Source organism: Trypanosoma theileri (assembly GCF_002087225.1).
Source record: "Trypanosoma theileri isolate Edinburgh chromosome Unknown TM35_Tth_11_V1, whole genome shotgun sequence".
Classification (NCBI taxonomy): Eukaryota; Euglenozoa; class Kinetoplastea; order Trypanosomatida; family Trypanosomatidae; genus Trypanosoma; species Trypanosoma theileri.
The window spans coordinates 390531-404136 of record NW_021639853.1 but is presented as its reverse complement, the minus strand read 5'-3'; the positions used below and the strand labels follow the sequence as shown (position 1 = coordinate 404136).

The 13606-nt window shown below is 37.9% G+C and overlaps 5 protein-coding genes across 5 annotated transcripts; all 5 read right to left on the bottom strand.

Annotated features, from left to right (window-relative positions):
• Positions 1-147: 147 nt before the first annotated feature.
• Positions 148-3906, bottom strand: TM35_000112800 (protein kinase; the record flags this gene model as incomplete). Its single annotated transcript, XM_029024989.1, has 1 exon — positions 148-3906. One exon carries the CDS (start codon positions 3904-3906, stop codon positions 148-150), a length of 3759 nt encoding a protein of 1252 aa, XP_028883812.1.
• A 1289-nt stretch (positions 3907-5195) lies between these two features.
• On the bottom strand, positions 5196-5855 carry TM35_000112790 (ER lumen retaining receptor protein; the record flags this gene model as incomplete). The annotated part of the gene is made up of 1 exon (XM_029024988.1): positions 5196-5855. The coding sequence occupies one exon, from the start codon at positions 5853-5855 to the stop codon at positions 5196-5198; it is 660 nt and encodes a 219-aa protein (XP_028883811.1).
• Positions 5856-7180: 1325 nt separating this feature from the next.
• TM35_000112780 (putative protein transport protein Sec13) lies at positions 7181-8197 on the bottom strand (the record flags this gene model as incomplete). Its single annotated transcript, XM_029024987.1, has 1 exon — positions 7181-8197. The coding sequence occupies one exon, from the start codon at positions 8195-8197 to the stop codon at positions 7181-7183; it is 1017 nt and encodes a 338-aa protein (XP_028883810.1).
• A 422-nt stretch (positions 8198-8619) lies between these two features.
• On the bottom strand, positions 8620-9636 carry TM35_000112770 (uncharacterized protein; the record flags this gene model as incomplete). Its single annotated transcript, XM_029024986.1, has 1 exon — positions 8620-9636. One exon carries the CDS (start codon positions 9634-9636, stop codon positions 8620-8622), a length of 1017 nt encoding a protein of 338 aa, XP_028883809.1.
• Positions 9637-10749: 1113 nt separating this feature from the next.
• On the bottom strand, positions 10750-11484 carry TM35_000112760 (e3 ubiquitin-protein ligase MIB2; the record flags this gene model as incomplete). Its single annotated transcript, XM_029024985.1, has 1 exon — positions 10750-11484. One exon carries the CDS (start codon positions 11482-11484, stop codon positions 10750-10752), a length of 735 nt encoding a protein of 244 aa, XP_028883808.1.
• Between the last annotated feature and the right edge of the window lie 2122 nt (positions 11485-13606).

Below are 13606 nucleotides of genomic sequence, written 5' to 3'. Positions count from 1 at the left end.
TGCATCACTTCAACATCCAAGTACCATCAAAAATATAAAAATTTTTCGTCTCTTACTACCTTTTATCCCTCTTTTTCTTCTTCACCTGTTAGCTGTTCCTCTTTTTTTTTTTCTTCTTTTTTTTCTATTTTTTTTTTTTTTTTTTGTTTACCCACGAATAAGCTCCATTATAGCTGTTGCTTCTGCGCACAACTCCTTGTTGTCGCCGCTTACACGTGTAATAGTTTCCAGTGAGGTGAACAGCGATGGCGAAAGTCGTTGCAAATTACGTTTACGACTTCGTTCACAGGTATACCGCAAGGCACGAAGAACGTAAAAGACTGCCGTTTGGTTACTATTTGTGTTCGAAAGAATATCTACCACTTGTTGAATACCATCTGAGGACAACATATCCTGTTGTGCTTCTGTTGAAGCTTTAACAAAGTAGTATACACAAATAGCGGCATTTTCAGCTGCGGCACGCACCGGCGATAAACACAGTGGTAACCAGAGAGTAATAAGGCCATGCTGCGGTGGAAGTAGTACAAGACACCCCTGCGATAGACGAGTATTGGTTCCACTTAAGGCATGTTTGAGGAAAAAGGCGGAAAGTTCACAACATGATTCTAAAAGATGATCCAATTCCTTTGAGACTGCCATAGTTAATGTCTTTAAAAGAACAGCATTGATAAAGTCTTGAGTTATAAGAAAATCCATAATATCAGATGCCCGTTCTGTTTGTAATGCAAGTAATAGTAATTGAAGAGGTACAGAGAGATCACTTTGTTTTGATCGTATCATATAACGTACCAATTCTCCTATTAATTTTACGTTTGCAATTTCTTCAAATGATTTTGGACGTTGTTCAGCACAACTAGCAAGAAGACGAATAGCATGAATAGGAATTGGTTCATTTTCTTTTAATAATACAGAAAGAGATGTAGCTATTGTTTGCATAACGTGATCTAATTTCTCACCTTCAAGAGTTTTTTCTTCAGGGGTTTGATTTGAAACATCCATAAGTGGTACAACAAATGCACTTAAAATACGCAAAGCTGAAAAACGTCGTTCACTATTAGAATCGCTAAGCATATGTAAATAAGGTGGAAAAAGTTCACCTGCCACCGCACGACGATGTTTTCGAATTCGTTCACTATTCTGAGCTAATAACTCTACAAGTTTATTAAATTCCATTTCAAACTCTGCGTAGCGTGAAGAAGATAAGGACTTTTCAAGACATGCCCCAAGACTAACAAAAACCTTATTACTTAATTCCACCATTGAACCAAAATTACGGGCACTCATAATATTATACACTACATTCACAGTAGCGAGTGTTGTCGCTACTCCTACAGATGTTGTGGTCTCTGTCATCATATTTGGTATTTCCATCAATTGAGTATCAAAAAATGAAGAGAAAAAACATGCCAAACATGCGGCACATCGTTGTACATATGAATCTTTATCTCGTACAATACTATCAATATATGCAACACTTCTACTGGAACATATTCTCACTAATAAATTTCCATCAATGCATCCAAGAAGAATGAACAAAATTAAGGCTTTACCTTTTATAGCTACATTTGCATGTTCAATTCCTTCACATAATCCACGTACCATAGATTCTGCAACTTTACTAATGGTTGTAATTATTCGTTGAGAAGTTTCACTTGAGAGACGTGTTGAAGCAAAAGGACCTGATTCTTTTCCCCATTGAATAGCAATTGGATTTTTAACCCCAACAAGACTTTTTACAAGGGCCATATTAATAAATGTTAATAATGATTGAGACGCCTTTGGCATTACAGCTCCAGTAAGAACATCACCATATGATAATATTTTTAAATGTGGTGATTCAAGTACAACTGGCATAAGATCTTCTTTTACCATGGATAATTTTAATGCCCCACATAATGCACTTGAACGCATATGATCACTACGAGTAGAAGCTGGTGGTAATGCGTAAATAGCTAATAGTGCTGTTATTGTTTCTGGTCTTGCAAAAATTTCAATAGCTACACCACAATCACTTACGGAAGCAAGATTTTCAATTGCCTTTACAGCATAATGTTTTAGTACATCATCCGCATCTGTTAAAATATTCATATAAACAGTAAAAGTAGTAGAAACATCAATGTTCCACACAGCTCGATCACGTTCTCGCTGTACAGCAATGTAAATTAATAATTCTCCTATACATGCGGCTAATTTACGTTTTACCCGTGGACTTTCTTCTTCTATATAAACTTTTAATAAAGAAGAAAGGATATTCGCTTTAGCGAGATCTGTATGGATAAAAGTTGCATGCCGTACAAGTATACTCATAATAGAAATAGCAGTAGCTCTATAACTAGAAGGTGCCTTATGGTGAGATGCCATACTAAGGCATAATGTCATCACGGAACTGTTTACCACAAAATTAGCAATAGCAGCATCTGTACAAACAGTTTCAAAATAACAGAGAATATTTAATTTTTCTTCATACCCTATACTAGAAGAAGAAAGTGCTCGATATATCATAGTTATAAATTGTGCTTGTTGTTGTTCAGTAAATCCTCTTAATTCACTCTTTGTAGGTGGATCAAATCCAAGTGATGTAGGATCATATTTTTGTTCTACAAAACGTTCTATACGAACATTCATAACAAGAGGTCTAATATGAGCATCAGATGTATGAGTCAGGAGTTCATCTAAACGCATATTATCAAGTGTACAAAATGGTACTCCTGCATCTTGTAAAGTATTACCATTGGCTTTGTTATTATTATTATTATTATGATTTCCTACAATACCCCCATCGTTTGGCATTCGATCTCTATTTCGAACAAACTGTGATTGTGTAGCCACCACATTATTACCTCCAGAATCTCTTCTACCACCTTGTCCATGAGTGACGGTATCATTATTATTATTTCCATCTCCTGCAGATTCACCCAATGCGGCGTGATCTCTCAAATCTATTTCTTCCGCAACACCGGGATATTTCTGCTCTACCGCCTCACTAGCGGATTGAGCCACAATAAAATTACGTTTAGCACTTTCCAATACCCATTCTACATGTTTTTTCACTTCTTTACTGGAGAGAGGCCAAGTCATACTCGCAGCGACGAGACGTTTCATCCGTTCAAAGGCGGGTTGTGGTGGAAATGATGCGGTGGGCAATTGCAGTCTTCCCTGCCATAAATCACTCGACACCACATCACCCCAAGTAGCACGCTCTAATGGATTTTTCACTAAAAGTATTTCTAATAAATCATTCACCGCATTGGATAATCCCTCTTGACGACGAAAGGGTTCTGTCATGATATTAGTGATAAGAGATGGAAGATCTTTTCCTTCAAAGGGTGGTTTACCTGTAATCATCTCACATAAAAGACAACCTAAAGCCCAGAGATCAGAGGCTATAGAAGGAACACCATCTCTCGTAAAAAGTTCTGGTGCCATATATAAAGGTGTACCTACAGATCCTTCACTACGAACAGCACTAAAATCACATGATAAACCAAAATCATAAAAACGCATCGTCATGGTAGAATCCATTAAAATATTGGATGGTTTTAAATCACCATATACTGCACCTTTAGAGTGAATGTACATTAAACCTTCGGCGATATCACCACCATACATACGTACAGCTGCTTCTGAGAGACAGGTATCAAGTGTTAGGACTTGACGAAGATCACCGCCTGTACAGAGTTCTGTTATCACCCAAAGATGATTATTTGTCTCATACCAATTGTGAAACTTAATAATGCGATGATGATGTGCTGATCGAAGAAATCTTACATTTCTCAATACTCGTTGTCGCTGAGATTTGTCAATGGATGAAATGGCATAGTATTCAATAGTTTTTTTCCTCCGTCCTTTGTATACACTACTAAATCGTCCTTTACCAATTTCATCATAGATTTGATAATTGTTCATCCCCACAAACTACAGACACACACACACACTAACAGACCTCCAGTGTTGTTTGCGAGTCGTACAGGAAGTACCAAGTAGCAAAGAGTGTGCTCACTCTTCAAGGAAGGAAATAAGAAGAAAAAAAAAATATAGTGGAGAAAATCCCTTTTACCCTTATAATTTTTTTTTCTTTCTGTTAAAATTGCAAAACCTTTTTTTTTTTTTTTTTTTTGTATACATCAAATTCAAAGAATGAGAGAAACAGAATAACAAGGACAACCAAGAAAATAAGAAAGAAGCAAGGAAGAAATAGAGAAATAGAAAACAAAAAATAAAATAGTAATAATGTAATGAGGTCCGAAACAGTGGTAGACCACATCACACATACTATTTCTGAATACAATGCAAAAAAAAAACATATTTCTCAATCACATACAATAACTAGTCGGTCCATTGGCGACATGAAAAAGAAAAAAAAAAAAAAAAAAAACGGCACAAAAATAAAAAAATGAGAAGATGCCAAAATGAAGATTAGGGAGTCGGTACCAACGCACAGTAGACCGTCACCCCCATAACTCCTTTTTTTTTCTCCCCATAATTCCCATATAAACACATCTCGCCAGAGTTCCTTTTTTCTTTTTCACTCTCATGCCCCCTTTCCTTTTTGTTTTTTGCTTTTTGTTTTTGGTGGGGAGGCAAAACAAGCCATGAACGAAAAAAAAAAAAAGAGAATCAGTGAAAAAAAAGTTAACGCTAAGCAAAAATCCTTTACTTTTTGCTTTCCATCCGAGAATCAATTAATTGGTCCTAAGTAATGAACGTAGTAAGCGTGGTGACTAGTAGTAGTGGTAGTAATAACTGTAGTAGTAATAGTAGTAGTGGAGGTATAAATTAAAAGTGGCATTCCGTTTTTTTTTTTTATATCTTTTTTGAAAGAAAAAAAAAAAAAAAAAAACGGACGGTGAGTGTTTCTTCGAGGTCATGCAATTATGTGTGTTTTATTTGTTTCTCGTCCATATGTATTTTCTTTTTCTATATTTCAACTCAGACCCTACCGTAAACTCAACCAACATGACTTTCTTCTAGTGCTCTCTTCTCTATCTTTTTTTCTTTTGCTCTCTCTTTCTCTCTCTCTTTGTATAATCTTTTCATAGGTCCAAGAAGTTCCATACATCACGGAATGATACTTTGCATTACTTCCTTCACAAAACATTCTCTTTTCCCCTTTCTTCTTGATCTCTCCCTTTTCACTCATTCTCTCCCTTCTCTCTCAGACTCTCTTCTTTTTGTTTTTCTCTTTCTCTCTCTCTCTAACGCGCTAAATCGTACCGCTGCTTCGCGCGTCGCACGACCTGAGTCAAGTAATGATAAAAGAAGTCCACGTAAAGTACCGTCTGCAGCATCCCTGCACATACGGAGACGTAGTTAATGCGACCAAAGGCCATATAGCGATAAATCCAATGCAATATGTAAAAGAAACGGTAGGCACCCATCGCTGCCAAATAGTGAGATGTAAGCGCCTCATATCGTTCTGTATACTCTAGCAAAAAGATCTGCGGTAAAATGGCTACAGCCTCAAGATATTGGGAGAAGGCCCATAATACATCCATCACCCAAGCTCCACGTGGGGTTCCACGAAATAGTACAGCAAGAATCATACATGGGATAATAAGATAACGAATACGAAAAGTATCATTTTCATGATCATATGTTGCTTTCCATGGGCTCTTATTTCGCATAAGATAACATATATGCCACGAGGTCGCCAAAAAGAATACCTTCATTACCGTGTTGTACACGGATACGAACGACGTGAAGAGATCAAGATAGCGTGTTGTAAAAACAAGAGCAAAAAGGAATTGTGACTTTAGGGAAACTCCGGCGGCAGAGCGCTGCTGCAACATCTTCCCCAATAGAATGATGATGGCAAGGAGATGTAACATATCTCCAATCCCTCGTAATACGTTCATTTTTCCTCCTTTCTTTTATTTGTTTGATTTTCCACTACTTTCTTGATTCTATTTCGTTCTGGATGTATTTTCTACGACCGAACAACCTATAAATCACAATATATCAGTAGCAATTACTATGATCCACGAAAGCAACACACCAAAAAAAAAAAAAAAAGAGAGTTACAAAGAAAAAAAAAAGATAAATATATACTCTTTTTTTTACATATATATATATATACTCTATCATATTCAGAAGCAATCATACCTCTATATATATATATCATTAAAAATTCCACGAAATGTCATCATTTTCCTTCTCTTTTCTGTGGATTGTAGAGAAGAGAACTAAGTTTGTGCGCCTCCGTCTCTCTTCATATCCTCAACCTCACCTAAAGCGCTTCACCCATTTTTTCACCGCTCATGCATTTGGTCTAATGCGTATATGTACGTGAGTAAAAGAAAAAGAGAAAAGAGAAGGGGGAACAGAACTACGCCATAATAGCACTGCATATATATATATATATGTCTTCCTTCATTATCTCCAATTTTCTCCCATATATATTTCTCTTTTTTTTTGTTTTCTCTCTCACCCCTCTCATCTCATTCAATGCCGCTATTTGATTTCTCTTCACGTCGTACGAAAAGAAGAACCCCACCCCTCAAAAAAAAAAAAGGGAACTATACTCTCGTTCGCTCTTTCCTTTTTATCCTTTTGGCACAGCTGAGCATTACGTTTACTCTTTTTTTTCTTTCGCGGTAAGAGCTATTCTTTCTTAATGTTGCGTGTCGGTATTAGCAATGGATTTAATTGGGCCATATAGATCAGCACCCACGAGAGCCAACAACAGAAAGCAGCGGTGTAGCAGAGAATACGCACAAGATCAACTTGGCTTTTTGCCCAGAAAGGCGCACTGAGTGCCCCAAGGGTACCAATGGCAGCGAAAAAAAGCGTGCCAAGAACGATCCCCATTTCTACAACTTCACTATAGTTCAAACCTGTAACCAGTAACCAGAATTAAAGAAATAAAAAACAAAAATAAAAAAAAGTACAGAAATAAAAAAAAAAGGTATGAAAGTTTTGATTTTTTTTTTTTTCCTTTTCCTTACCCTCCTCTGTCACGTGGTCAATAAGGTGACAAGAACAAAAACTGATAGAAATAGGAAAAGAATCAGATCCAGTAATAGTAATAATGGTAATAATAGTGAGTATCAATAACAAAGAGAACCTGAAAGAAAAAAAAAAAAAAACAATACAGGAAATCAAGCATCAACGGATAGAAAAAAAAAAGGCAGATACACAAAAATAGTGCACCAGACACTTGGTTACTACAATCACTCAGTTTCTATTCCGAAATGGGTGGCTCAAGTTCGCACATCCGCACCCATCCACCTTGTGGCAATGACGACTCCTGCCACATGCTAGCCGTACCATTTGCACACGAAACAAGCAAAAAAGTTCCCACATGCGACCACGAAAGATGTGTAACGGCGTCTTCCTGTTGTGGTAATAACATATGATTCCACTCCCCCCGCGCAGGTCCATCCTGCGACCATACCACAACGAATCCTTCATCTGATCCTGCCGCAATATAAGTGAATGGCATCCCTGCCGTTGGAGCCCACGCCACCTCGCGCCATGAGGCTTCTACATCAACCGGCAACAACTGCTGTATCCATTCACTACCGCCGTTACCAGTGGATTTGTGTGTCCACACACTCACATCGCGTCCGCCTCCACATGTGACGATACGTGGAACGGCAATGGGCATTCCGCCCGGACCTTTTGACTGAACTTCCGCCTCGAGTGGTGTTGTGAGAAGGGCGCCGGGGAGCAGTGCTGGGGCCCACGCGAGTGAACAGCATCCATTCGGATGTGCGGTGAACTCTTCACGGTTCCACTGCTGATCGTGTGCGTTAAACACGACAACGGCCCCTCCTGCGCACCCAACCGCGAAACGCCTGCCGTACTCCGCCGGCGCCCACGCACAACACCACGGCGCCGATTGGAGGGCCGACGCGTACGTCTTCGCCCACCCGCCGCCCGCCGCCCCGCAGTCGCGCCAGACAATCACGTGGCAGTCCGCCCCGCAGGAGAGCAGCGCGGCCGCGTCCTGCACCGGCGGGGCCCACGCAACGCACGCAACGGGGCCGGCGTGGCCTTCCAACACCGTCAGCAGCCGCCACTTGTTGGGCGCCGACTCGTCGGCTGTGAAGATGCGGATGGTGCCGTCCTCGCTGCCCGACGCGACGTGTTTGCCGATCGCATCGACAGCCGTGTCGGTGACGGGGGCGGTGTGGCCAGTGTCGAGCACCGCGTCGAAGGCCGTCGGTTCTCTGCTAGCAACAGCTGTTTCACTCATCTTCTTTTAGGGGGTGAGGAACACGTGCAGAGGTATATTCAGATGTGAGAGGGGGATACGCTATGAAAGAAGGAAAAAAGAAGAAAGGAATTACTGTTCTTCTGTTTTTTAACCAATAAAAATAAAAGAAAAAAAAAAAACAATGAGAAAAAAAAAGTAATAACAGCAAACAGACAAAGTAGTTGAGAGGGAAGCCCTCACATTCTAGAGTGAAGGTGATTTCAAAAAATTAAAAAAAAAAAAAATTAAAAATAGAGAAACAATGAAAAAAAAATGAAAAAAATATATATAAAGAATAAGTCTCTCTCTCTCTTGTGAAAATACAGGCGGAAATATATTTATCACCACCAAACTTTTTTTTTGTTAATAACAATTTTGTTTCTCGTTTTTAACCATTTTTTCTTTTTTCACGATATAAAAAGTCACATTGCCACAAGTGACTTCTGGTATGAACCCATCATAATATACCAGCGTCGTCGCGCCAGAATAAGGTACTTATGCATATGTACCCATGCACGACCATATGTTCGCCATAACGACATATCCAATACTATCACAGAGACAAAAAAAATAATTGAAGCAATAACAGAAAAGAAACTGATGTAGGCTTCAGTACATCGATCTTCCAATAACCACCATACAAACCTAAATACAATATATGCTGGAATACAAATAAATAATAAAAATAATCCATAATGTAATAATACAAAATCACATGAAAAAGGCACTAGTGCTATATTATGCTTACATCGTGAAAACAAAGTTGCTTCATACCAGTCAGCAAGGTAAACCCGTGTTGCCTTTACACATATGAGTTTAGGATGCATCTCAATAAGAGTATTTAGAGCTTGTACCGATAGTTCATTTTTCCATTCTCGTGGTGGATCATCTAATGAAAAGGCATCTATCACGTCTACATGTTTACATGCCATTACTACCCGGTGTATTGCAACTGCATCGTTCCATCCTTCCAAGGTGAGAGTTCGCAATTGTGTACAGCGTTGGAGATATGGGACAAGATGCATAGCCATTGGTTGACAATTTTGAGAAAGATAAAGGTACTCTACACTGGGATTCCATCTAAATATAGGTTCCAATAACTTTGCATCTAAAGCATCAAAATTTTCACTATTACATGATGCAGGAACAATAATACTCTTACAACCTCGTTCCGCTCCAAATACAAAAATCCCTCGCAATCTACTGCGATGAGAAGGGAGAAAGTGTGCTGTATTTACAATACATGTCTGTTGTTCAGGAAAGCCAAATAATGAAGGATTGGCAGCGGCATAACTCAGAACCGACTGAATATCATTTAAACTCCACCTTTGTAATGGCATTACACGGAAAAATCCCCGATAAATGGGCAGGTGACTCGTCACCCTTCGTCGCTCCACAAATGGGTTAAAGAACTTTGGCCGACAGTATCGTGGCTCCATGGCATCACTCTTCAATTTACAAGGAGGAGGAAAAAAAAAGAGTGAAAAGAAGATAGAAATAAAGAAAAGGGGAACAAATATACATCAAAAAAAAAAAATAAAAGATATAAAGAAAAAGAAAACTAAAATCAAATATAAAAATAAAAAGTATAGGAGTAATTTGATAACGGTAATAGTAACTATTGCCCAAAAGAAAAAGAGACAAAAAAAAAAAAAAGAAACACCATCCCTTCGAATGAAGTCAATTATCAAGTAAACCAAACTAAACGGAAATTAGAGGAAAAGCAAAACCAGAACAGAGTTACAAGAAAAAGTCCCTCTTCTACTTCTCCAAACGAAAGAAAATAAAAAAAAATAAAATAATTATTATTATTATTATTTCAACCAAAATAAGAGTAAAATGTTAAGATAACCAACTGTGGTAGCGTATAACTAAATTCATTTACCATTCTATACAAGAAGAAACTCAAAAAGAAATATTTTCTTTCTTTGCTTTTGCCTTCAATTTCCTGCAATCGTTACCCCTAGAGTGAGTTCTCCTACACGTAGAAGTCTTGGCGAGTGAGTGAGACATAAATATATATATATATATATATATATATATAAAGACTGAGATTCCATCTATTGGTACGTCTAGGATCGAATCTATGCTTAATATGTATACCCCTATGAAGGAGTTACACAAAGAGCAAAATCAAGTAGAAAGAATTAGTGAGCCTCTTGTTTGCAAATCCTATTACTGCCAATATCCAAAAAACAGTACAAATATTCCAGCATACATGCCTACAGACTGGCGTATATGACAAACAGTTTTGCTTTTTTTTTTCTTTTTCTTTTTTTTTGGCTTTGTTGTACTAACTTTTTTTTATTGAAGGTGTGTTTGGTATTGCTCTACAAAAGCTATTCAAAACCCAAAAAAAAACAAAAAAAGGAAAAATAGTAATAATAACAATAAAATGATTATATTACCAGAAGCAAAACTCTCTCCCTCTCCCACATACAATGACTCCATCACAGTGTAATGGTTATCACTACCAATAAAGAATAAAAAAACCTGTCTTTCTTTTTTCTTTTTTTTTCTTTTACCAAATACAGATTAAACGTGAGAAAATCCTATTCAATCCCGTCAACATCTGACGAGCCCAAAAGATTTGTAGGATTAATATCTTTGGGTGGCGCATCAACTATAGCAGCAGTAGTAGTAGTAGTAGTAGTAGTAGTAGTAGGAGGAGGAGGAGTTGGTATTCCTTCACTAGAGGGAAGTACTGCACCCCCAATACAAAAGGCGGAACCAGCACTACCATTACTATTATTATTATTACTATTACCATTGTGTTCACAATTACTGTACTGTGTCTCCTCCACACCTCCCTCTAAAGATTCCTCGTCCGCCATTACCATTTCTCCAACGCAGATTTCTACTTCATCATCATGATTCAGAAGCAATGTCTCCATTTCCTCAAACTGTTTACCATAGATTAACTGCAGTGGCGTCTTTCCGAACAAATTCTTCGCCGAGGCGTGCCATCCCCACTTGATCAGCAGCCGCGCTGCGCTGACTTGATTATTAAGAGCCGCAAAGTGAAGGGCGGTGTTTCCCTCATGATTGGGCACATCCGGTGCGGCGCCAAACTCTGCAAGTGTGTGCATGATGGCGATGTGACCGTTTGCGGCTGCCAAGTGCATGGCGGTGCGGCCCTGTTGATCCTGCGCGGCGACGAGATGTGAATTATGGACGAGGGCGTCGTGGAGTTGTTGGGAGTCGTCGCCGTCGTTGTAGCGTGCGCAGTCGAGCATCGCGTCCTCCGCGGACTCCGCCCTGCGGTACTCGCCGTCCTCCGCCTCCATTCACACCGCAATTCTGATGAACCTTCTCTTCCTACACTTGGCCTGCAGAGAATAAAGAGGGTGAGAGAGGAAGAAAAAAGGGATAGAGATAATGTTGGGAGGAGGAGAAGAAGAAGGGAGAGGGGTGGGGGGTCACTGGGAATGAGAGTGGGAGAAGTGCAAAGAAACACATGTAATAAGATAGTGTGTAAAAGAGAGAGAGAGAGAGAGAGAGAGAAAGAGAAAGAAAGAAAGAAAGAAAGAGAGAAAGATATAATTTTTTTTTTTTTGTTTGAATGAATGATTGATTGATCCGTTCAAATAAATGTCAGATTGGCAGAAGGAGAAAACACAGAAGCACGCAAGCAGATGAAATAGGTCTCGGCTGAGAAACGAAGGTTTTTCTTTTTCTTTTTTTCTCCAACCAACGACAGAGCTGTCTGTAATTCGTGTGTGTGTGTTGCCTTTTTCTTCGTTTTCCTCCTCTTCTTCTGATACTTTTCTTGCTATTTTCCTCTTTGGATTGCCACGGCAAACGGAACAACGACAAAAAAAGAAAAAAATCAGATCACGGAAGTAATAAAACAGAAAAAAAAAAAAAATGGTACCTTTTTTTTGTTAATGTTTTTTCTTTAATTTCTTCTTTCTCTGTACCACCTTTTTACGTATATCCCGTCCTACTTCCGACCATGAAAGAAAAGAGAAAAAGGTAACAATTGAAAAGAACACGACTAATGCAAGCAAAAAACAAAATGAAAGGGGGGGAAAAAAAAGGAAGAAACGTAGCAAGGAGATAAAAGACGAAGGGATATAAATTTAAACAAAAAAACTAATCCCTTCTTCCTGAAAAATTATTTTCTTCTTCGCACGTATGTATATATGTATATATTTCTTCCATTGGTACTGATACGGTTTTTTTTTTTTTCTTGTTTTTGTTTCCCCCTATTTCTTCTGTTTATTCATTTATCTTCTATATGTCCTCTTGAGAAGACTGAGAAACAATAATTATAAGAAATACTAATAATAATCATCATCATAATCATAATAATGCAGTCTTTTTTCTTTCTTTTTTTTTTACTTTCAACTAGTGTTACTTTCTTTTCGTTGTTCTCTGTATATTTCTCTCTCTGTAAGTGTCTGCACATTCTATACGGAGAAATATACACACGCCCAGCATTTTCCTCAAATCCCAAATTATACTTACACACACACGCGTACACATTGCATACATAGATGGGGGAAAAAAAGTAAAGAAAACACAAATACCTCATGTATCTACTTTATTCAACATAGTTATTCATCCTCTTCTTGTACTTTACCTTTTTTTTTCCCTTTGTTGACCTCTCAATCCATAGAATCATCATAAACATTACTAGCAAATAAGTCTAAAAGAAACCTCTTGTTATTCTTTTTTTTTTTCTTTTCGCATATCATGACACTGCATGAAGCACGTCTGGATATGTGTGTGTGTGTGCGTATGTATGTTTGAGAAAAATGACGTTAATTTGAACCACCGCATGTGTAGGGTTATCTCGCCCGCACTCCAGTCTCTCTTGTACGCAATGAATTTCCTGTATCAAAGACAATTGAATAATATTATATATATATATATATATATATATATATATGAGATCAATAAAAAAAAAAATGAGACAAACGCATATGAGTGATGTATTTTTTTTTTTTAACTCTTTTTTTTTCTGCCTTTTTCATTCCTTTTTCTTGTTCTCTTCTTTTCTTTTTTCTTGTCTTTTCTTTTCAATTCCTCTGTTATTATTCTTCATCAACTCGAAAAAAGGTCAGGAAACATCCCAATATATACTCTCTCTTCTTCTTCTTTTTGTGGATGTTGCTTTTTTTTCTTTCTGTTTCTTTTATCTTCTTTTTTTTTCATTCCTTTTTTTTTTTTAATTTTCTTTTCTTCTCTTTTTTTTTTTTTTTACATTCCACCAACTCCCCCCTGCATTCACAACAGAAGAAATAAAAATTATTCAATAAATGAATGCATGAATGAAATAACGGCAGGTTTAGGGAGTGGTGAGTCGGTGAACAGCATCACATTAGGCGGGAAAGAAAAGAGGGTGCAAGAGAGTTGTATGTATACAAAGAAAAACAACAGAAGAATTAAAAAAAAAAAAAAAAA